The 24,314-nt window shown below is 42.2% G+C and overlaps 1 protein-coding gene across 2 annotated transcripts in view; it reads right to left on the reverse strand.

The window, feature by feature from the left end:
• Window positions 1-23,732, reverse strand: part of LOC111267867 (uncharacterized) — a 39,818-nt gene extending 16,086 nt beyond the window's left edge. Inside the window, exons 1-6 of one of the 2 annotated variants that reach the window (XM_022846428.2) lie at window positions 23,210-23,732; window positions 9,071-9,315; window positions 7,934-8,274; window positions 7,293-7,549; window positions 6,639-6,894; window positions 2,800-2,932 (exon numbers count right to left, since the gene is read on the reverse strand). In XM_022846428.2, the coding sequence (XP_022702163.1) occupies window positions 2,800-2,932; window positions 6,639-6,894; window positions 7,293-7,549; window positions 7,934-8,274; window positions 9,071-9,315 (1,232 nt within the window). In that variant the 5' untranslated portion in view covers window positions 23,210-23,732. Of the gene's footprint in view, window positions 1-2,799; window positions 2,933-6,638; window positions 6,895-7,292; window positions 7,550-7,933; window positions 8,275-9,070; window positions 13,482-23,209 lie in introns of those variants that run through there. The other variant, XM_022846427.2, reaches the window with a different exon arrangement.
• Between the last annotated feature and the right edge of the window lie 582 nt (window positions 23,733-24,314).

Genomic DNA, 24,314 nt, shown 5'->3' on the forward strand with positions numbered 1-24,314 from the left:
AGAGATTCAGCTCAGTCTTCTAACGTTGCGAATGGGGAAACGCGCGTCGACACACTGACTTTAGCAGAGGCTCATACGCGTAACGCGTTGATGCAATGAAGCTCTACATTGTAATGACGTGCATTGTTCCCAGTTCCCCGAAGCGTATAAGTAGGACCGATGCGTGCTTATTCTTCTCTCAACTCTCTAAACATATATTAGTTCTAGCTGGTCTTTCACCTCTCTGTTAAGCAAAGGATTTGTTAGCTAACAACAAACTGTCGAGTTCGCTTTTCGATGTCTAACAGCTATAGGCCTTCGTCACCTGGCACATCATTGCTTGTTGGAATGACCCTCAATTTAGTGTCTATTTCCGCATTGATCATGCGAAAGTCTACTGTACCAGCCCTGATACGTATGTGCCTATCGTGCATCAAGTAGGACTTCTATCACTCCAGTGATATTCTACCACTCCACGTCCTGCGGATTAAAAGAACTTGCATTAATAAACTACGAAGTTAAATAGGACTGCCTAACTAATGTTTTCGTCACTTGTTATCTATACAAGTACAACAATATGCGTTGCCGCTCCCGATAGTAAATACCGCTCAGTATCAACATTTCGCTTATATTAACTATAGTGATCAAATTAGTATCAGTATTCTGTCTGCCAACGACAACTAGTGGGCACGCAGACATGTGTGTCGGCCGAAGTTTCCCTCGACCTTTTTCCACTGATACTCGTCCGGTTTTCACCCAATGAAAAGTCTGTGCGTTTTCAGGCGTGAATGGAAGATGGAGAAAGTTATTCTAGGAAATCCACCCCTTTGACATGGCGAAATACTAAGTATGTGTGCAGCATTAGTGATTAACTGCATAGAATAATAACTGTAGGAACTGCTTTTAGTTTAACGTCAGAACTTGATTTTTGTGTCCCATGAACTTTGTATTTGGTCATTTGCAAAAATCATGTATGTACGATTTTGAGCTAACTGTAAAGATGTGAGCTAACACTAACAACAGCATACGGTCAAACGTGCGTGATTAAGCATTCAGTAGAGGATAAAGACATATAAGAAGACTGTTGACTCTAAGTTATTTGTAAAGTACGGTTTAGTATAAGGGTTTTGTTCTGTACGTAACTATCTGACGTTATGTTCCGGTCTTTTCTAAATTGTCAGTATATTTCTTGCTAGCCACATTGACGTTTACATGTTTACGTTCATGGTACCCAGCCGTTTTCTGTAGCTTCGAAGCCTTGCGGACGCAGTCTGATCGACGCGCTTTCGATAGGGACGTTGTTTTTCAGCTAATCCTCTTTATACTAATCGTAACAAAAGTGATAGCAACGCGCCAGTGCCACAATGTTTCGTGACGAGTGACGTCTACGGCCTGTTGGGCTGATGCGTGACGATTTCACCATCAAACAGCGCTTCTAATGTCCTTAGCACAGCTAGTTGATCAGAAATTCATTGAGAAGCGATGGTAAAATAACTATAACGGTCGCATCAGCAACACGCCACAGCTGCATAACGGAACTAATCACCTCGATACAATCCATTGACTCGCAAGCGTTCTCCATCTACATGGCGATCTCCTTTGTTACCAACATGTCATCATATAATACGATGACGGTGCAATCAACCCAACTTGTTTAGCTAATATGATTATTATTGCAGGCGTAGGTAGCTATCCGTATATCCGTTACACACACGGGTGTGATCGTAGTAACTCGTATGAAAAAACTATACATCTATGACGAATTAAAGAAGCCAGCGATACGCTTCCCCGAAAGAAAGTTTTATCTGAAAGTTGTAAGCGGTGTGCGTCATATGAGCAGACAACCAGCGTCCGCATGGCCTTCTCACTGATGGCGTAACAGGTTATTGAAAAAGCCAGTTACAGGAACTGTGAACGCGGAGATTTGATATCTGACGTTTTTTTTTCTGACTATTTTACAAAGTCTTCCACAGTAGCACAGTAGTTAAAAACGAGGTTTTCCATGGAGATGACGCGCCTCTGGTGTGGTACAATTCAATGCTTGCAATAATATAGCTTGGCGAATCACATGTACTCTCCATTATCGCCGTTCAATAAGATCGGAACCCTGATGCTTTTGGTGCCGTCATTTCTTTGAGCTAATGCTGAATTGCCAGCAGCAAATCCTTATTTTAAGGTATTTTCCTTTTTATGATGTGATCAATCATCATAGCTAGCACCAATGAGAGTTGAATCGATACGACTAGTTAAACCCGGCTGCTGTGGTGCTAACAACGCACTTAATAGAATGGTGTTTGACGCAAACGTTGCTATTTAGGGATCAATATGCTTTTATTGATACTATTTATGTGGATTCTCTCTACCGTACCAGTTTACTAAAACACTAGGGTGGCACTCTCGACGTTTTTTCTACCCATTTAGATTTTTCGTTATCGAGCTATGTCACATAACACCAACAACAAAGGACGACATTTCTTAGACAAATTCAGTTAAAATATAGTCGTTCTTTTAAACGTAGCTTTTTTTTTCAGTTCCCGAGAGCAGCGTACATAAACGTTTCATGTGTTTAGCTTTCACATATGATGGGTACAGTATCGAAACCGCAATGATAATGCGGCAGCTTACTAAACGGAGAGGCTAAGTTCAAATCCTGCCCATGCGACACAGACCAGGATCTCTTTCTTTGGAGCCGCGACCCTCAGCGCCCCCCTATTATAGATCAGCGACTCTTACCGTAGTTCTTTGTACTTCTTACCCGACTACTATACTTTCCAGCCATTAAATTTTACATCAAAAGTAACAATACCGAAAACAACCTACTTGGGGTAGCTTTCGTCATCCATGACGCAGAAGTCCTGTTTCGAAGTCTGGCAGGTCTCGACGAGCGCCGTTGTCTTCTTGACGAGGTTGTATGGCGCAATGTCCCGCACCACGGCTCCCGGAACCACCGGTCCTGGATGATCGAGCGATCAGTACACGTGTCCTGCTCAGTCAACACCATCGCGAGGAGACCCCATTGCGAAATAGAGACGCCATCGCAGTAGCGCGTGCAGTGAACGAACGTCATGGCAGGTCAGCGTCAACGTGTTAGTTACCCCGCCCGGCTCCCAACAGGCACAAACAGCATAGTCATCCAACAAGCATAGCCACCAGAAAAAGACGTAGCAACGTATCTATCATACCTACATACGGCATCGAACGAACAACATATACCGCTGAATCCGTGTGAGTTGAAAACAAGGTTTAATACGATCTCACCACCATCATCTATTACAGAACTAAGTAAATCATGATTTCTGCAAACATTAATATCTATCTGACATTCAACGAGTTAGAACGCTCAATAGACAAACCTGTCCTAACAGCATAATTAAGAACGGACTTGAGTAATGGGCTCTAACTTAAGGCTAATAAAAAAAAAGTTACTGGCACTTACAGCAGCAACTATATTGCTACTGTGGCCAGCAACAATAACTTGCAGTTAGCACGAATGAGAACTAGCGACACAATCGAAGACAGGTAACTTGTTTTGATCTAGCCTTCTTTACGTATTCTTCTTTAGAATATTGTCATTTATCTAGAGTGACAATTGAAGCAAATAGACTATTAACGACTAAACAAATACGTTCATGTTTCCAGTGCTCGTAGTCTTCATTAATACACAATAGCCATCTCCGTCTTTGTTGGCGCGCACAAGGAAAAGCTTCAAAATATACTATTAATACACTGCTTTTGCGAGATCTTTCAGGATCATCAGACCTAACAGTACATTTACGTCTGCCCAGCAGCTTCGATCCACGTTGAAACAGTGAGCATGCATTGCGCAAGATTCTGGCTCGTGAACAAATTCTTTAAACAACTACCACCGTGAAGTGGCGCATCATGCTAATGAGTATATGAATTTGGATGTTTGTCCGATGCTCGTCGATGCAGCAATGAAATTATTGGCACAACGGCACCATCTTCTCCTGACTTAATGCTGTAGTCCTATATTTTTCGCAAAGGCCACCGACTCTCCTTAGTTGACCCCCTGTAAAAGGGAGCTACGCCAAAAGAGACACAAATATCCGCGATCTGTTGGCCCAGCCAAACTATGGCCGAAGCCACTTCTGCTAAACGAATAGGAAGCATTAATGGCTTCTCTCGGCGACCGTAGCGCTGCGGCATCAACAGTTGCCGTTCTGTGTGCCTGTTGGGGCTAGCAAGTTTTCACCGCGAGAAAAAAGACGTTAAATGCGGCGTGAGGGTTCGATGATGGCGGAGTAGCGTGCATTTTATTATGAGCGAGCGGGCGTGCAGCAGCAGGAGCAACAGCATCAGCTACCTCGCTCAGTTATCGCGTCGTACCAATTGCCCCCTTTATGCGTTCATTTTTCCGTCGATCAAGTAATTTGCCGACCACCTAGTTAACCCCCCAGACTGGATCCAGTTAGTCAGCGGACCTCACATCTCAAAATTTGCTCTGAGGCGCCTGGCTTCTCCAATTCCCGTTTTCCATGTCGTTTCTCACGCGGCTTACTAAGACTGCCATTCAGCTCCTAAAGATGGATGGCCAGTGATACAAAGAAGGAAAAAAAAACAGAAAAAGAGATTGCTTTTGCTACAATTACGACCTATCGCTGTGCAACGGAAGACGCTGCTCAGCGCACGGCAGTTCAATGACGCTCTGAAAATGCTACTATTAGAAGACTGCCATCCTTTATCGTATCGCTCGTCCACTGATGGGATAATGCCAAGGAGCACAATGGCAATCATTTATATATATGTACATAAGGCGAGTAGACAGTTTTCTGAGGGCTGGTTTCGAGCATAAGAAAAAGTGTGGCTACGCCCTAATGTGTCCTCAGCTCTGCAAGCAAACACATATAAACGTATACATTGTATACGTATGAGTTTACGTATCCGTATGCACAGTCAAATGTATTTGAGCAAAGTAACTAAAAGTTGGCCGAACGCAAGCGTTATTCGAAGCATCAGAAACCTTATCAGGTTTAATTAATATCATCGGCCACCGGCAGAATTTAGGACTGGAAGTGAACGTAATCCGTTGCGGTCTTGGGTTTAAAAAAGAAAAACGTTTGGCTAAATGCGTTTCGGTTACTTTGGTTTGTTTTGTTTGCGAATTGTGCCGGAATTGAAATTGTTGCCAGTTAATGATTACGGCATTGACATAAATATTTCAAAAGCTGTTGAATTTAAGTGTATAAAAATGAACTTTAATAATAGCAGGTCAATATAACACCCAAAATTTGTATTCTTATCTCTACCAATAACGGCTTGAGTCATCATGCAGTCTCCATGCCAGCCGACGCTACCGCGAAGCCGTTTGATGTATTGTAACAGAAACAATGAGAATGTTTACGTGGCGCTTTCGTCACATGCTTGTTGTTATTGCCGCGCTTTTTAAAACGAAAAAGATAGATAGCGTTTGGAGAGCCTATTGGCTGTGCAGGCTAAAGCCAATCACTTAATAAATAGAGTAACAGTGCCTTTGCAGCCTGGTGCGTTCAAAGCGATCGTAACGCATGCTTTCAGTGCTAAATGGTGGTAAACAAATAATTATTTGCCAAATCTAGCATATTATGGCTAAATTATAAAACGCAAGCGGAAGTATTATTATGGGCTTTTCAGAGTGGCCTGTGGGCGAATAGCTTAAATCGCACTAACAGCAGCGTCATATATATATTTATAATAAAGAAGAGAAGCAATGAAGAAGGGGAAGCAGAAAACAGGATAAAAGACCTATCTAGGGAAGTGTGTAGTATCAACAGCATCAGCAATAGTATTTATGCCAACAACAACAACAATGTCGATGGTTGACATAATGCAAACAGCCGCCGCTAGAATTTCGCAAATAACCAAGATGACTACAATTGAGATGGACGAAAAAAAATTCGGGTGAAGGTGGACAAGGAAACGTTTCTTAAACGAAAATAAGCTAAGGTGATGATGGAAGTCGAATAGACACATATTCCCATGGATACTTCCGTGTTATTGTGACGCTAAGAGCTTTTACAATTGCTACAGTTGTATTGATCATCTCACAGCAAAATGGCTAGCACCGTAAGTTCATGTTAAATCGGATCAACGCAGGGCGACAGTAAATAAAAGGTACCTCGATTTTTTACTTTCTTAAACTCAAGACGGACCCTCATAAAATCGGAATACCGGTAATAAGCAAGGCTACAACGGTCTACTACAAAACACTCGATGACGGCTGTGGCTCTGGAAAATCCGAATCTTTCGTGAATCTTCGCCGACGGACACATTATAACTTATTTTAAAACAGCCTGTTCAAAAACGTAGCGAGTGGTTTGATCTGTACGCGAGCACGACATCTAGGAAAATTCAGACGAGTAACTAAGCCAAATCCCATAAACAACTTCATTTATAGCGCAGAAATTATAAGAGACAAAGTGGTTGGACTACATAAGAGGGGAGAACAGTGACATTGTGCTAGCAGCCCGTACACTAGAGGAAAAAATCCATCGTATTTACCTACTATAGAAAGATAGAACGAGATGCAAATACGCCAGCGAATATCGCCACCATGCATCAAACCATAACATGGTAATTTTGGTTAAGTGATTGATAGAGGTGCAATGTCAAAGGCGTGCCTTTACGTGAAAAGCTAGAGCGGAAGTTTGCTAAGCACTAACCGGATATTCTTGGGGAACTGGCAGCTGGCTCCTCTTCAATAACAAATCCATTAGCAAAATGAACGTGCTTCTCAGATCGAACGGCAGGAGACGACAGTACGAAATTCGTCGCTGGCGAGGCCGCGGCGCTATTGATGCTCGTGCTACCCCCGCCGCCTCCATTGGTTGAGATTGGCACGAAACCGCCATATTCGTATTTGGGGTTGCGCACATTAAGGGGCACCGATAGCGGTCGTGAGAGCGGGTTGTCATCGAACTGTAACGTTAATATTGTTCATTATCCCGCCATTTTTTAAATGCCTCCGTTTCTTTATTACTGTCTAATCTGAGCCTACTCAAATTGTCTAGCGTCCTTGAGCGTTGAGAGACACGCGTAATGTTAAGCACGTTAGTCTTCAACACAGAACGTAAAGAGAAATTATAGCTAAGATGGAGCAGAATTCAGGCGATACTCTGGTTTACGTTCAAAAAAGTAAGTCTCGGTAAAAGACTAAAGCTGCATGATGGTGGCTTTCGTAGCAAGGCGGGCCGTTAGCCATACGGTTTGTTAAATACTGGTTGATTCATGGGTTTCCTAAAGGACGTGTGTGTGACCGTGCGGCTGTACGAACAGCGTCGTGTTGTTGTTACTGTTCGCTATACAGAATGACGTACCGGATTGCTAAAGCTTCGTGCGCTGACAACAGTTTCTGGACGCTGTTGCTTTTGCGTTTTGGTAACCTGGATAATCGGTTCGAGGCCGCTAGAGGGTTGAGGAATAGGAACAGAGGGCAACGGTGTGGGTGGCGTCAATGGTTTCACAGGCAATTGGCCTTCTTGCATTGGTCGACCGGTGATGATGCTATCTGATGAAGACGGAGATGAAGGCGTCGAAGCTGCTGGTGGACCAAAGTTGATAATGGTGCTCACAGCTTCTTTCCACAAGCAAAACAAGATATCAGCAAAAGTCAGTCAGATCGTCTGCATACGTATGTATACACAAGCCTTCGTAAGATGCAACAGGAGCGCACGATTAAAATTCTGGATAGCTAACAGTTGCAAACGGAGTCATTTTAACATGAATATGATGCGTAATTTAAGGTAATACCGGTGAAAACTCAGTTTCGATTTTCGTTCACCTAGAAACTCAGTTAGCGACAGCTTTGCTCGTTGACGACGACGACGACGAAGACAACGAAATGCTTGGCTCAATTATTGAATAGCTACAGATTCCTATAAGGATATTAATTAAATCAACTTTTTTTTTAACAAAATTAAAAGGGTTAGTTTAAAAAAAAAGGCTAGTAGAATGTTACGTTTTATATGATGATTGCTCAGTTGGAGTCCCTCTATATGAGGAGGAACGGTAACGATCTGAGGAGGGGGTCCTGCCAAGGCCCGAGATGAGGACAACTGTCGTGAAATTGTGTCGTCGTTGCCATCGACTCCTACAGACATTTGCTGCTGCTGCTGTTGTTGAGGCTTCTTAATAGGAAATGATAGAACCAAGCCGCTTCTTCGCTGAAGTTGGGCCGCGTTATTGTTGTTGTTCTTGTTGAATGATGGAATCGGGAAAGGTAGTTGGCTTGGGGGCCGTTTCAGAATGGCCTGCGCCCGAGAGGCGAGAGCATGGAGGTTTAGCCGGCCGGCGAATGCGCTGAGAGAGAGAGAGAGATCACACAAAATTACCGCGTATTTCATTTTTAATTTTACCACTTTCCACTTTTTTCGCTACTAACTGCATTTATCGTCGTGATAAATTCAATAGAATGTTGTACTAATGTGTAAATGCACAATTATTAAGAACGAGGTTTGCTAAACGGTCACAGGCTCTAGATCATCGACAGGTGTCACTCAGAACGAAAAACCAATTATTGATGTTAGTTTGCATTGCCATTGGTATATCGAAGACCGGGTTTTTAAAACGTTTTGCATCCATCTGCTCAGAGTTGCTATAACAAAGATGATTGGGTGCACTTTTGATTTGCCCCTAAAAACAACCGCTATCCTGAATATGGTGGCCTACCAGGATCTCTGGGTTTTTATGTAGAAAAAGCTTAATTAATGAAAGTGATGATGTAAATGATGTGCATCCTATTATAGTTAATTAGAGATACTTCATCATTTGAACGTAGTTATGCTCATTGGACGTGATTGACAGGGCTTAGCAGCAGAAGAATCAATAGGTTTATGTTGTGCAAAACGTACTGAGGAAAGCACTTTATTTTACTATCTATGAAGACCAATTTTACAGGTAAGAAACTAACGACCCTGAACAAGTACACAGTGAAAATGAACCTGAATTAAATACTAAATGCGCCTACATATATGAGCTCTTAGAATGGTTCGCGCATATATATGTCAGCTGCATAAGCACCAACACGTGTGTTCTCGAGTTGCCAGATATTAATAGACAGCACCCATCCCGGACAAATGTTGCCCCAAGAAGTTACCTGTTCGCAAGTCCTGGATGGTTAGCGATAAGGGAAGAGGTGTGCAGCGTTGCCAAGGACGCTGGGCTGGGTAAATTGTGCGCGTGTATTCCATGCCTTGCGAGAGCATCCTTGATATGCTGTGGTGCTCGATGATACAGTTCTAGAATCTGCTCCCTTGTTGGAAGAGATAGTACGGATTCGAGAAGCACAACCGTAACCATATATATACACGTGAAACGCCGTACCAGGTCCGATATCAGCATCTGCAAGGACAAATGAAAACAATTAAATTTCATGCATGATGAGCAACGTAAGCTTTTGTGCTTTAAAGCTGCATAAAATTGCCACGCTATCTACACTTTTGCTTTTAAACTGTACTGATAGAATGGTACTACAAGTTGATACAAGAACACTCTGACGAAAGGTTAGAACGCCACGGAACCTTTTAAACGTACTAACAATATAACTGATTGCGGTTATAACAACTGTAATATCATTGAAATTACCTATAAAAAATACTAGTTGGGCATCTACTATTAGATATTTCGAAGCCCAAAAGCTCGCTTCTTTTTCTTGTGGTGTTATTTCGGATACGTCTGACCCGTTTAGACTCTCAGCCTGACGAGTCTGCCCCCATTCCAGCCCATGAACATTATATGCAACAATAGTAGAAACAGCGACATCGGGTAGTGACCTCTCCTAGATCCTATAATAACATGTGAGACTATGACTAGATGACCATGCGATCTTTTCCATCTGGTGGATCTCACGTTATCTCGCAGTTCTCCTGAAATACGGCTATCGATGTCCGTAACGTTTCTAAATGAATCGATCTTGCTCGAAGAAAGAGGATGTTCGAGAGCGCGTCGACGAGATCCCTTGAGACAAACCCGAGACCGTTAGATCATTGATACCTATTGAGCAGGTATCGTCGCAGCCTATGGTATTAGAGTTTTCACGTAGGGCATAATGGCCGATAGCAAAAATGGAGAAGATTCCAAAGTCTGCCAATAACAGTGGTAGAAAATTGCATCGTGGACTTCCGTGCCGTCGACAGCATTAGCCGCCGCTGATGAGCTGCCTTTCTTTTGACGTTTTGCCTTCTGCATCTTTCTCAAGCTCGTCTAGAATTGGGATGTGCTAAAAACAAGGCGCATATAATATTGTTTTTTTTTTTTTATTTAGAGTAAATACTTGTCTCCATTTAGCCTAGAAGGTTGACTTTTTCTTGCTTATGAATAATATGCAAAGTGAAGTATTTATCAATAAACATACTGAGAAAATCTCTAATTGTACATTATTATCGTCTATTAAATGATGAATTACAACGAGCGTTAAACGGATATAACTCCTTTACATCCACAGCGGTGTTATGTATGGGTTTTGCATTAAGCCATATTATAGTTAATAGTTACACTTATCCAGATTTTTATACTTGAGCGCATTAAACTTCAGCGCCGGAGGAAGGTATTATAGAGTTAAACAGATCCGATTTAGTTCTCGTATGTAGATATTACATAAATCTATTTTTCTTTTTCCTTGTTAACAACAATGTGTATATGCAAAATTTTCTAGTTAACCGCGATCTTAAAACCTAACATATATGTATGATAGACTATTTCACTATATATCCACATCGAAGTACCGTTTCGATCTTCGTTTTTCCTGACTACCGTAACTATTTCGCTTACTTCAGATCTGTAGGAATCTATGAGAGTGCGAGTGTCCTGTAAACAATATTGAGACGATTATAAAAGTGGAGGGCTTAATGTCTTTGGCTAAGCATGTGGGATCGTTCCCCAAGGACTCCTACGCACTGAACCATAGCGCTTCATTCTAGTGGCTTTGCCAATGGGCAACCCATAGAGATAGACAAAATAAAAGAGACTTCGTTCGTCTTGCTTCATCCTTGTAACTTAATCTGCGTCTTCAACTCGTTCGTTGGCTACTATGGCGCCTTTTCCTCTCTCCTGTTATTTCACGCCAATTTTAGCTGTTCAGAAACCTCTTTTCCACCCGGCATCCACTCTGAGAGGGTTCCTTATTTTCGGACTTCTTCCCTCGCCTATGCGCTATCAGCCATTATCTCTCTTTCGAAAGATCCATATAGTTGTGTTCAGAATCATGTACGCGAGCGACAACTAAGCAAAGATTTTGATCGAATTAGCCATACGTCCGACCCAGTAATAATCCTCAAGTTAGAAGAAATAGGACATTTGACTCTGCATGAACTGCAATAAAAACCTCTGTCGTATGACCGCTTGTTATTATTCCTTTAGTTGTTTGTCGATGTTAAGCCTCGTGCCAAAGCTTTATTAGGAACACGTCTTTTTGTCGAACGGGCCAACGCTGTAAATTTGGGCATCGTCGCCGTGTTGGTGATTCTGAATTCTTCTATTTGTGTAAGCTAGTAATAAGGCTGATCGACTAATTTCAATTGTTGAACCTCTACACATTTGTTTAATGACTGTGTACCAATGAATTTCCTCTTTTCTTATTTTTTACTCTTCGACCCTTTTTATAATATGACGACACTGTCGGTCTCTCCTTTGAACATAGCATTCGCCCCCTGCGCAGGGTTAGTCTAGAATCGCTTCTTGACTTGCATATGCAGAGTCTGCCGTTTAAGAAGTAGCTTCAGGATACCCGACATGCATCAATATACAAAAAGGCATTCAACAGATGCCGATCGCCCCATCCTGCGCAATACCCGTTGCTTTTTGCCTTTAGATCTAAATAATGGTAGCTACACGAGTGACGCAGCGGTACAGAATAATCTAACAGGAGAAAATGCCAGAGGCGGTCCTCATCGAGTGAGAGGCTGCATGCAGAGGAACGGATGATGCATCCAGGACACTATGGTATGGAAATCGTTAAAAAGTAAATAAATTGTTCTCAAGACACATAAAGCCTTACTGTGTTTTTGGCAAACATTGTCTTTAGGTTTCGTGCTATTCAGTATTATCCAAAAATATTTCTGGTATTCAAAAAAATTTATGGTTTTTTTTTAATAGGAGAGGTTTGAGCTTATGGGGGCGATTAGGGGAGACAAGTGTTGCGAGGGGAGAGTGTTTCCCCGCACTACAGTACATGCCATATCGTGTACAATATTACATTACGTGTTTATGTGGCACCTATCCTTACGATTTTTTGATACATCATAAGGTGGCTTACCATTACTATGGGTCATATGATAACGATAGCAGGAAGTGGAAACTATACCACTCTTTATGCAGCTGGTTCATTGCCTATATTATTTTTCCTACATATTCTGCTATGATCCTTTATCCAATATCGTGAACTCGAAAGCTGACATTTGTCTTCCATGCTGTAATTACACAAGAGTAAAATATGCCTGCCTTTGACTTTGTTGTTAACTTATACGTAACGTTTACAATGCAATATTTCCGTTGACCCTTAGCGGCTGTGTATGTATATTCAGTACATACTTAAGCATTGATACGACAAACAGGCACTCAGTAGCGCCTATGGTTAATATGTTGTTTGTGATAATAGCTGATCGCGTAGAGTTAATCATTTGAAAGCATTGATCGTTTCCTTTTTGTGGGCTGCGATATACTACAATGAAGTAGACTTGGGCCGAAGGATTCCACTCGATAAGTCTCGAAAAAAGGACAGAGTAAGATAGACTGCCTCGCAACTATTGGGAAAGCAAGGAGGCGCTGATGTCCGATTAAAGAGAACAATTGATTACGAATGTTTAAAGATTACTATAGTATTTGATAGACTAGAGCAGTCAGAAACGCTTGCTATTCTTAAACTAGTAAAGTCTAGATCGTCTAAATTTTGGGCATGACTATTTTGATCCTATTCAGGCCCCGTTTTAATAGTCCGTTGCTTCCTAAAAATCGTTAATCACCTAGAGTACATCATGTCGTTTCCATTTTGATCTATTTCTTGAATGAACGGGAGGTTTGTTGCTTGTTTCCACAGAAGTTCTAACAGTTCCTTTTTGGATTTGCCATAAATAGTCACATCATAATCTCGATTTTCCTAGTCGACGTGGATACAATATGCGTCTGTTGCCATTATAGCACCGAGAATTTGACAAATGACTCCAAAAGATAATTAATGGCGGCATCTTATCTACGCACTTCGTCACTCTAGGTAGAGTCACACCGGGCTAGGATGACTCCTGCACGTAAAGCGGTCAGCATTATAACTAAGTCAGTACTATTCAGATAAAAACTTGATTTGGTTTTCGCGTGCTTGGTCAAAGGGTAGTTGATTGATTTCGTAGTGCCTTTTTTTGGGGCTATTTTTCTTCACGGGGTGCTCCCTTCTCCCCCGTATGATTCGCTACAGTTTCAAATTCAATAAGCCCAAAAAAAAACAGCAGTTGTCTACAAATTCTAGCGAAAAATAGACCGACCCTATTTCTGTTGCGATGAAATCGCTTTACTTAATTATAAAAGCACATGTAAAAAAACGGATAAAAAAAATCGGCTAACCAAAATCAAAGCTCATCAAGCCAAGTTCGTTTACAAGACCAAAGGGTTCAGTTTAAGGTTGAAACGAGCGTATGTTTGCATGCGCGTGTATGGCCGTACTTCATAAAAGTGATGGATCAATCGTTAAGTCATGAAATAGTTACCCTCTACTTTCAAATGTGTTGCACAGCTAACGAGTTGCGCTCGGTCTGCATTAACTACTGCAGCTCATTTCTACTACATATATGGTTAGGGATTATCGTATTTATCAAAGATAGCAAAGGGATCGACATTACTTTCAAAAGTTCTGAGACGCAAACTGTTTATAGCGGCGCAATATGTCGATAGGAGGTCAAGCAGCTCAGACACCTATTCCTTCATATGTATGTACGAAATACAGACGGGGTGGGACAAACACAAATTCGAAAAAGACTTGACAAATATATCTGTATATTTATAACATACATACGTACTGTATGCATGTTTTCTATACTAAAGTAAAACAGGGACGCTCAAATGATCAAGAAGCTTTCTACTCTATATATGTATGTACATCAAAACTGCACACTATAAGATAAAAACATCAGCACGAGTTCTAGAGCAATAAAAAGAAAACTTTATCAGCGAAATATACATATAAATTAAAACGGAAGACATCATTTCCGTTAGCCGCTTCGTCTTGTCCGCGACTTTGACGCATGAACTCTCGTATGCGAGGAACGCTTTGCCTCTGCTGCTCTTGTCACTATAGTTTTGCCTCCTGCGGTAACGCATCGTTGTCTTAAATTTTTAATCTTATATGGAACTGTTCAAATTCATTTTCGGCCACGAGACGATAAGGTAACGTGGTTATGCTGTTTGCGTGGGCATACGCATACAAACGGCATAAACATAGACGTGAAAATTTTAACTATGAGATAAAAATGGCAGGTGGTCTCGAAAATTGGCTGAAGCATGCCGTGTGCAAAAGCATTTTCCCTTTTGCAAAGAATAGGGGGAAAGTTGAAAAGGAAGAGACAATTGAACTAGAAATTTAAAAGTAATGTATTTGTGGGGCCTGTCTTCCGTTGCTGATACAACGGAAGCGACTGCCCGTTAAGTGCGATTGAACTTGGCGTTGGCTTGAGCTTCCTGATCCCTGCTCGAATACCTCCTGACCTATCTCCTGCCGGTAGAAATCGGTGAACGTTGAAGTACGGTTACTTCCGCTCAGTCCAGTAGAAACAGATTTTTATTATAATCATCGAAAATCGATCTTATTGCAACCAGTCGAAAGAAGTGGCGATCAGTTGAATAAAGCGACGAGACAATCAATGGGTTGATTTCTCACCAACCACCTGTAAGTGGTAAATAAAAATTTACCATTACAATCGACCTCCCGCTAAACCCGTAGAACATTCTTACGTAGACCAACTAGTGCAATCCGTGTTCTAGTTAGAGTGAAGGTCTAACCTAATTTACTTAGCAATAATATACCCAGTGTAGCACGGGACTAAGCAATCAGCTTTTTAATAAGTTTCTGTTTTACCTGTAATAAAAACACTGGCGATAATACTTCGATAATCAGACTCAACCGAAATAAGCTTTTCGATATCATATTCGTAAGTATGCTCGGCACTTGAGGGTCTTACCTGATCAAAGTTTCCCAGTCGAATTAACTTATTAGTTTTCAAAGTGGTAGTTTAAATTAACCTTATACGCACATGTATGTGCGTAAAAATAAAATCTCGATTGTACAAAAAATTGACGAACAAAAAAATCAACCTTTTTAAAATTGACATTTATATTTTTTTTTAATCATATTAAAAAAACGAACGCAATTTGTCCATTTAGTGTGAACTCGCTATTTGTTGCTGGGCCTTTGCTGACTGGTCACGTGGTTTACAAGAAACAGGCACGACGAGAACTACTTGAGGTAGTAATCGGTTGATGTACAGACGGCGAGGGTTCCGCCTACAATCTGCAGGATTAGCAGACAAGTTCTACTTCAACAGCTCGACGGTGTCCGGAACACATCTGTCAACCTGGAAGTTCAAAAAACCTGTACGAGGTATTTTCCCTCGATACCTCGCCTCTGTCCGCTTGTCTGTCTCTGCTGCCAACCAGTATTAAGTTCGAGAGCGCTCACGCCTACAAAGAGGAAGCTACATTTGTTTGGGGGACTCGGTGGAGGAAAAAGGCATAGGGAGAGAAAGTAAAGGGGGCAAAGTTTGTTGCAGTGGCAACGCTGCAGAAGCGCATTGCGCGACCCTAGGCCCTTTGAAGCGCTGCCGCTGCACGCTCTGAGCTGTCAGCTGCACTTGACAGGACATGCCACGTCTCCCCTTTGAAAAATATCCCGCAGTCACAGCCGACATCGCTTGATGGCACGTCCTTGGTTTCAGTGAGCATTTTGTCTGCCTACCCCCCTGTTCGTAAACTTGACTTTCCACAGTTACCGCCACTGTACATTGTCCATTCTACGGATTCTTGAACAGAAAGATTCGATTTTCATCTACTTTTATCGCTGTTACAGTTTGAACGCCAAAACAATTTAATACAGCAGCGAAGTAGATGTTCTGCAGGTCTTTTTAAATTTTGGCTTTTTTTTGGATTCGATTCAGACTCATGGTGTACCGCTAGTCCTAATTAGCTTTGCTAAAGGCAAAAAGTCAATTTTGCCTAATCAACGAAGTTGGAGATACTGGCGGTACCACTCGTAATAGACTACTGAATCGCGTTGATATTGCGTTATATTTAACCTTCTCATCGTAGGAGGTCTTTGATTGTATGAACAGAGCCGACACAGATATTCTCATAATCGAGCTTGTCCAAGTTAATGCGGGCTGTACTAAATAAGTTATCATTTTACTGGATTTACATTGCCACATAGTCGTTTGTGGAGCCGTTTACACAGTGAAATGTTCATACAAGACACACCCTCGATTTCCTTGTTTTTTCTGTTATATACTGTAAGTGTTTTGAAGACCTCTCATGAAACATCTAAAAGTTCCCTGAACTAAACTTCGCATTTCCAAAATAATTCTACGCTGATGAGCCCCTGCCCACTAATCTAAACTCTGGTGCTCAGTAGATAGGCCAGTATTTGGTTACCGCCAGCTCCACACGTGAAAATAAGCTAGGTAGCTAGGTAGGTTAGGTTAGGTAGGCAGGCTGCATCACTCCAACGAACCCATGGCACTAATAGGATAATTTTGTAAGCACACTGCAGCAGGCTCGATATTTTAACAAAAGGAGGTATTTTGGTTTTCTTCATCGGGCTCGTCGAATGGCAAAGGAAATGTGCCTCGCCCTTTTCGTCACTTCCCCCTCTCTGAAGTTTCTTTCGTGCTCAAAAAAGTTTGAGGGTTGTGCTAACGTTCCGCCACAAACGACCGAGTCACCAAGAGACCACCGTCGTAGGAAGGCCAAGTTTTCCTTGCAACTTGTAAAATAAACGAGAAAAAGGGTAGGCCCGCTAATTTTGCTATTCTGAGCGTTACTCTTTTTCTTCTTTCTACTGCAGCCCCTGCCGCCAACTGAGAATAACTCTGTACATGGAATGGTCGCTGCCGGCAGGCCTTTTTTTTCCGAGACTTTTTGGCTTGTCAGAAAGCAGACATGAGGCAGCACTAGGTATAGTAGGATATGTCGGTAAGGGAACTCTGCTGCTGGCGCGGCACCACGAAAAGGACGTTTTTTGTCTCGCACAGAGAGTAGCGACGGCGGTGAAAAAGCAGCTGCAGGAGTAATCGCGCGACAAGGATAGCGACGGTAACGTCAACTAGCCTGCAAAATGGCCATGGTATGCCTGCCCGTTGTTAGCTTCTTTTATAGCCAAGCTGAAAGAGAGCCGTCGGCAGGATTTAGATGCTATGCAAACATTAGGGCTAAGCGCCTCTTTTCCATAGAAGCAACTCTACATTAGAATCCAACGACACGTCGAGCAAGCGAAGTTGGGTGGGCCTCTAGCGATGTTCCTGTAGCAATACAATGTTTGCCACCTAATCTTCGCTGACCCCCCTGTCTGTCAGCATGCCCGCTCTAGTCTTCCACAACAAAGGGACTTTTGCCGGCCAATAAGACTGCGATTGGTATTGCGCCCGAGTCCCAGACATCAAAGACTACGTACGTACCGAGTGAGAGCAAAGGAGCGAATGGGAAAAGGTAAACACCAGTCTCGGACTGCAGGGGTCAGTTTGACAAATTTTAAATTTGAGACAAAACTAGCAACACGTAGCAAAGCCAGTGGGTCGTTTACTTCAATTTTTTTCCAGGAAGAGAATACGGGTCCGATCAGACGGGTAACGTAAGCAGGACAGTGGCAATATTTGGTTCGTGCAAGCATAAATCGCTGGTAACAGTATCCTCGTCACATTTTCTGAAACTGAAAGGGCATCTGGAGGCAAACAAGGAGACACAGCAGTCTCTATTGCAAAGGTCAGGACAAACGGACGTTAACGGTAAGTTGAAGAATGTAAGACTGGCAGACATAAAATCAAAAAAAATACCGACCATCCTAATAAACATGGCAACTATGACACTGTATCACAGATGCAATAAATCGTCTATTATTATTAGTAGTCGTTTGACTTAGCTTTATTGAAATGACAAACAAAATAACGAGCTGCAAACGATCGTTTGTTTTGATAAAGTCTATTCTAAATATTCAAAATTTTGGCAAGAGCGGTATAACTTCGTTTAGATATTTCGCAGTAGGCGGCTTAAAACGTTCACGAGTGGAATGAAACGCGTGTTTATTTCACTTTTACGAGGGAACTGAGATATCATCCTGCGTTCGCTCTGACGGGGCTAACGGTGCCTATGTTATATTGGTATGGATGGTGCGCGTATAATTGTTGTTCGGATACAAGGGCTTATAATAGACTTATAACTTTTCAATATTATTCATAGGGTATTTCTTACGGGGAATATAATGATTTTCTCTTCAATACATAGTTGCTCAGGGGACCCCGCAAAACATCAGCCTCAGAGGATTTCAACCCGGTTAAAAATGGCTTATATATTCAGGACGGCAACTTAACGTCAAGTTTAGCGCATTCGTTGCTGGAAATAGCTACCAGACCCGTTACGTGTTTATCATCAACGTTATTTGCGTCGATTGATACGTTAAAAGCACGCCGTTCTACGGATTGGTTTCTTGGAATTAAGATTTAATGCTAATCGCACGGGCGAGACGTCCCTGCGAACACAAATATCCGAGCATCTTCCAAAATGTAAAGCGACTTATCTTGCTTCGGGACGTTTCCCTTATATCAGTCGCATAGAGAACTTACCAGAGCGTAGCCAATATAAACGCGGTTCCTTCTAATTATAATAACAGGCTCTGAGTAGCAAACATGTGCCCCAAATGGATAAGTAATCGTTAACATAGTACGTAATATTTCATTAATTTTTGGTATTTTTGTATGGTATAATTAGGTATATTATCAGACGCAGCACACTATGAGGCTGGGACTACAGTGAACGTTAATAGCTACTAGACGGTCCAAAAATGTCCTTAGTAGGTCAATTTGGTTATCCGTTAGTGTTCACTACAACAATATTGTGTTAGAGACATACAGATGCACGCATTTCGCACGTCAATCAACGTCCGCTGTAGTCATACAATGATGACTGGTTCTTCGATAAACCCGCAAAAGACCGGTCCAAGAGTGAGTATCAGATTATTTTCGCCAATATAAGAAGGACAATATTCATGAACGTTAACGTTAAACAGATCGAAGACCTACCCCATTTTTATCGTCTCTTTGCAAACGACGAACCTCCGCTGTAACGTAACAATAACATATTCGTAGAAATATTTTAGCGAGTTTTACCGGGATGCGAACCTGCAAAAAAGACGAGGCGACAGCTAGCAGACCGGTGTAGTGTGGAGGTGGGCGCGGTCCGTTTCGGGTAACCCGATAAACAAAGTTCTGTGGCTGCTCGTCTTGATCGCCTTGCTGTACTTTTTTTCCTCTTCGTCTCTCAACTCTCAAATAATGACATCATAGTAGCAACAACACCCATAGCGTGTTTCGAAACAGGAGTAACTACAAAGGTGACTCCGCTTTGCTGGCCTGCAGAACCTCACTGGCTATAGGACCTTTTCTTGGAGCCGTCGGAGGCCTTGCTGCCGAGACCTATGTTGTTCTTGACAACGGTCGCGACGACCGACTAACCAGAAAAAATAAGTCGTGTTGTTTTTTGTGTCAGTTTAGCGGTTGGCGGTCAGTACAACAGTAACCCCGGCAAGGATCACCAGCCACCATTGCCCGATAAAAAGAACGCCGTAAGCCAAGAAAAGAGATGGGGCCTTTAATGATGATAAACAAAGGAAGGCGTAAGAAAAACGAAAATGTAATTCCACGACAGATATGAGTGCACGCGCGATATATCTAGATCAATGTTTCAGGTGCAGAAGCAGCAGGTGCGCAAAGATTAAAGCGCGATTTGTCTTCAGTTGTTACGATCTAACTCCATGAGACAGCCCATTAACCAAGGAACAAAGGCAGTGATTTATCCTTCGTTTTTGTTTCCTTGTGCTCACTACTATGGCTAATTCAGAATTTTCATTCTTGATATCCCCCCGCTTGTAGATGAGGATCCTTCTTTGGGAAATTCTGGGACAGGGCAGAACGATCTCGGCCGGATTCGTAAGTTACTACATGTGGCACTTTTTCGCCCCTATGTGGCTAATGAAAGTGAAAGAGCTATTTAGCACCTTCATCTGTTTTCATGGCAAAAGCCTGTGATTTTTGCGTCAGATCATTTTTGCAATGTACTGTGCATTTGTAATCACCGCATTCGAGCTAATTGAACCTGCGCGTCTCCATCGCATTGGAAATTTCACGGCCTCTAATAATAGAACCAGAGGCAAATCGCTATACATTACTCGGTCGTGGGGTTTATTTCTGCTGCTGTACACAAGTTAGATATATATCACTATTGCAGCACCTACTAAGAAAGGCAATACATTTGCATATGACTTTTATGAACTCCGGGCCAGCTTTGGACCAGCACATTTGGATCCCAATTTGGCCAAACTATGCAAATTTTATAAGTGGATTGGCTCAGTTTTCCGAGTACCTGCTACATCAGCTGAACTCATGAACGAAAACTACAGCAAAATGCTTAATAAAAGCTAATGTATCTTGATATATAGGCGTAAATTATTGCGCCTTATCTCTGCAAACAGAACTAACTAATGGTTAAGTAGATTTGCTTTGAACGTGTTCTAAAAATGAAGTACGGTAAGAAAATAAACTTATTACCACCACGATCTGCCCACGCTTCCGTTTACGTATCTCGACGAAGATAAAACGAGCTACAGCAATTCCTGCTACCGTTCACAGAACAATTGGAATCTATGTTCCGGCTCTAATGAGCATTGACCGTTAGCTTTGTAGCAAAATTGAATCTCTCTCTGCTCACGTACAACGGCCTCGCGGCGGCTCAACCAGCACCGAATGATACAAGTCATAAGATTTACGAATTCAAATGCCAGAGTAACAACTGGATAGGAAGGTTTTTCGAGTCTTAATAAGGATACATAGAAGACCTATAGTGACATCTGTTACGGGAACTCTATTCATATTGGATCTGTGTTCGAGCCAGCGAACAACATATACATATATAGGTAGCTCGAGTCTCCGAACATTTTCTTCCTCCACTTCAAACCTTGCAGTTTGCCCCTTTTATGGTTCATCGTTACTATTCTTCGACCTTCGCCATTATTAGATCAATCTGCGTACTTATCGTTGTCGTTGTATTGCTACAGGTATGAGAATACTAGTTGTCCAAGAAAAAATGGTCAGTGGCAGCATCAAAAATCACATTTAGTTAAGGAAGCGCGATATGTGGACTATAAAAGCATGTTGAAAGGTCCTGCTTTTGCCGAATGGCTGATTGTCAACTTTCACCCAGAAAGTGTTAAAGTGAAAGTGTCACACCCCGCGCGCCTGTGAGTACAACAACATATATTGACTCGTGTATAATGTCGGATAGCGTCAAGCCATTCAAGTGATGTTAACCTCTCTTTCGATTCAACAAGATGCGAAAACAGAATGTCACTTGTATTTTACACACATTTTTTGTCCTGCTTACTCAAAAATCGAGTCTTTTCATGTAAAACGTTATGCTGGACAAAAGCTACACACCTGCATGCTTACCAATAATAATGCAGTAATATTATTTTTATTTGTTTCAACATATATTGAATTACAACATCTTTGGTCAGCGAACCACGCAGTATTATAAATGTTAAGGTACCTAAAAATCTTTGCGCTTTATCTGCATCATCAAGATGAACCGGGCAGAATAAGCTTTAGTATCTGGTGTTTTTCAGAATTATATATTAACTATAAAATGAACATTGTTGCTAGAGCTCATCTTCAATTGTCCAACGCACATGTTCTCATTTGAACATTGAAGCCGTCAGTACTAACGTCGTTTGCGACAGGGACGTTACAAGAAAATCGGCGGCCAGTCAACAAATGATCTCTACGACGCGGAGAATCGCTCATCGACGCCCTCGAAACGATGCATTTTTTATGCTGGTCCGATTCGATTCTTAGGCCTCTCCTACATTTTAGTGCGGCGTGAATTTTCAAAAATTTCTGGTCATGGCCATATATATAGCCGAGGGATCACCGAGTGTTTTTTATTGAGTGAGCCTAACAGTATGTCGTCTGCGATGTGTTACACTGTTTAAAGCCTAATAACAAAGGCCCTTCTAACAGAGAAATCTTATTCATTCATGTTCAAGGGTTGTTAGCCGATAATATTATTTTACGCCTTCTCGAAGTATTTAGACGTCTCACTTTTCGCCTAAGCGGGTCCCTTATTAGTTCTTCCAGGTAAAACATGAGATTTTGTGTTCAACAGGTAACTCAACGCCGCAAGTCTTACAAGTTAGTTAATCAGCTATTACGCTGTCTTTGCGCTGGGCTAAAACATCTCCGTACCAACGCCCGGCCGAAAACCTTGTTCGTCGCGCGCTGAGGTATCCTGCTTCAAGTATCTTGTCAAATAATACGTAATAGTGCGTGAAAAAGAAGAACGTGCATTGCTTGATTAAGAATGATTATGTCATTCGGTGTTTCCTGCTATGTCGTTTTACGACAGTTCCCTTTATCTTCACTTCGCATTGCTGAACACACCGAATCGTGATCCACAACGGAACCGCTAAGGTAAGTTAAATCGGATAAAAGACATAAAAGAATTGAACTATTGCACAAGCAAATATTCTAACGCTGATAAAGCTATCCGCATCACTCGTTCAACATATATTAGCTGTTGTATCGTCAGTTTTCATCTGCAACAGGCGTCCGTCTTTAAATCACCAGCGGATGCGATCTGTGTCTGCACCCGGACCGTACTCATCGCCTTGGTACCTAATCACAAGGTCAATTTAATCCACATTTCCGCTTTTTATTCAACGTCTCGTTCACACAGCGTTTCCTCAGCTCGCGCGACTTTCACTTCACGGATTGTCGTAATCCTTGCTAACATCCTCACGCAATACCACCATAAGCTTTAGCAAACACCATTACAAATCTTACCGGTCATTGCCCGAACTGTTGGACAAAGGACTCGAATGTGCATTGACAGTTGGATACAATAAATATGTTTCTAAAAGTGTTGTTACTTTTATGTGTATCCTCTGGCGTCTACGCTTATATATTCCTCCATCCATATAGCTATGGTGCTTGACGAAGCTCACCTTGAAGGCGGAGAACCACTTGCGATAGAAGAAACACTACACAGACAAGTGTACAGATAGAAGATCTGTAGCTTGTGTCTTCTGTTAAAGTCGTCTCAATTTTATCAGGACCACCCAAGAACGCAGGTCAAGTAAGTTGATCGACAGGGGACGTCGACTTGTTCGTTATAGTACTGTTATAACTATATGTATATGTTTATATTGACCACAACACTATAATCACCACTATTATAGTATACCGGGGCATGTACCACGTAATTACAGATAGAACTCGGCCTTTTTGGCCTTTTCCAACTGGGCTTCGTGTAGGCAGCAACGAATCTATAGACAAAATCGTTTCCAATCAACTACAGCAAGAAGCTACGAAGGAAGTCCGAGCGACGAAGTGGGTCTAACCCGCACCCGCACCAACTCGCGTTCAAGTGTCTGAACACCGCTGATTTCTGCCTCTGCTGATCCTTCTCGCGTCACCGGGGGGAAGAACACAAGTAGGAGAAGACAACGAACAAGATAAAAAAGAAGAATTTATCGGGTGAGAATGACAGCGCTCGAGCTGCCAACGGCGCTGCTGATGCTATTGCTGCCCGACTACACGGTCAGAGCGCTAACCCGCGCCGGAAAGGGCAGGGAGCCAGTCAAAGTACCAGGCGCAGCAGCGACGGAAAAGTCGAAGTTATAACGGTGGTGGGTTCCCCCTTCATCGGCTGCTGGCTTTTTTGATCAACAACATTTTGTTGCCAACAACACCAGTATGATTTTGGCAGTTCTATCATCATGAGTATCATCAACGCCAACAGGATCAAGCACCATCAGTAGGGTAATACTATAGTAACAAACATCTACGCATCTGCTTCGTCCTTTTCGACCACTTCGATTCGTTTGCCATCGGTGCGGATCGCTGCTGCCGCTGTTGCACTTTGTTGCAGCCACTGCGTCAACCACATTAAGTAGTTAAATCCCTCTTGACATTGCTGGCTGCAGTGATGGCAGAGAGCGCGACCACAGCGTTCCCTCTTGATGTCCAGGACTCTGATAATGAGGATAACATGGGAATTTCGTCTCTGCGACGCCTAGGCTAAGAACGAAGCATCAGAAAGATACAGTT

Source organism: Varroa jacobsoni, unplaced genomic scaffold (genome assembly GCF_002532875.2).
Source record: "Varroa jacobsoni isolate VJ856 unplaced genomic scaffold, vjacob_1.0 scaffold_1233, whole genome shotgun sequence".
Taxonomy (NCBI): Eukaryota; Metazoa; Arthropoda; class Arachnida; order Mesostigmata; family Varroidae; genus Varroa; species Varroa jacobsoni.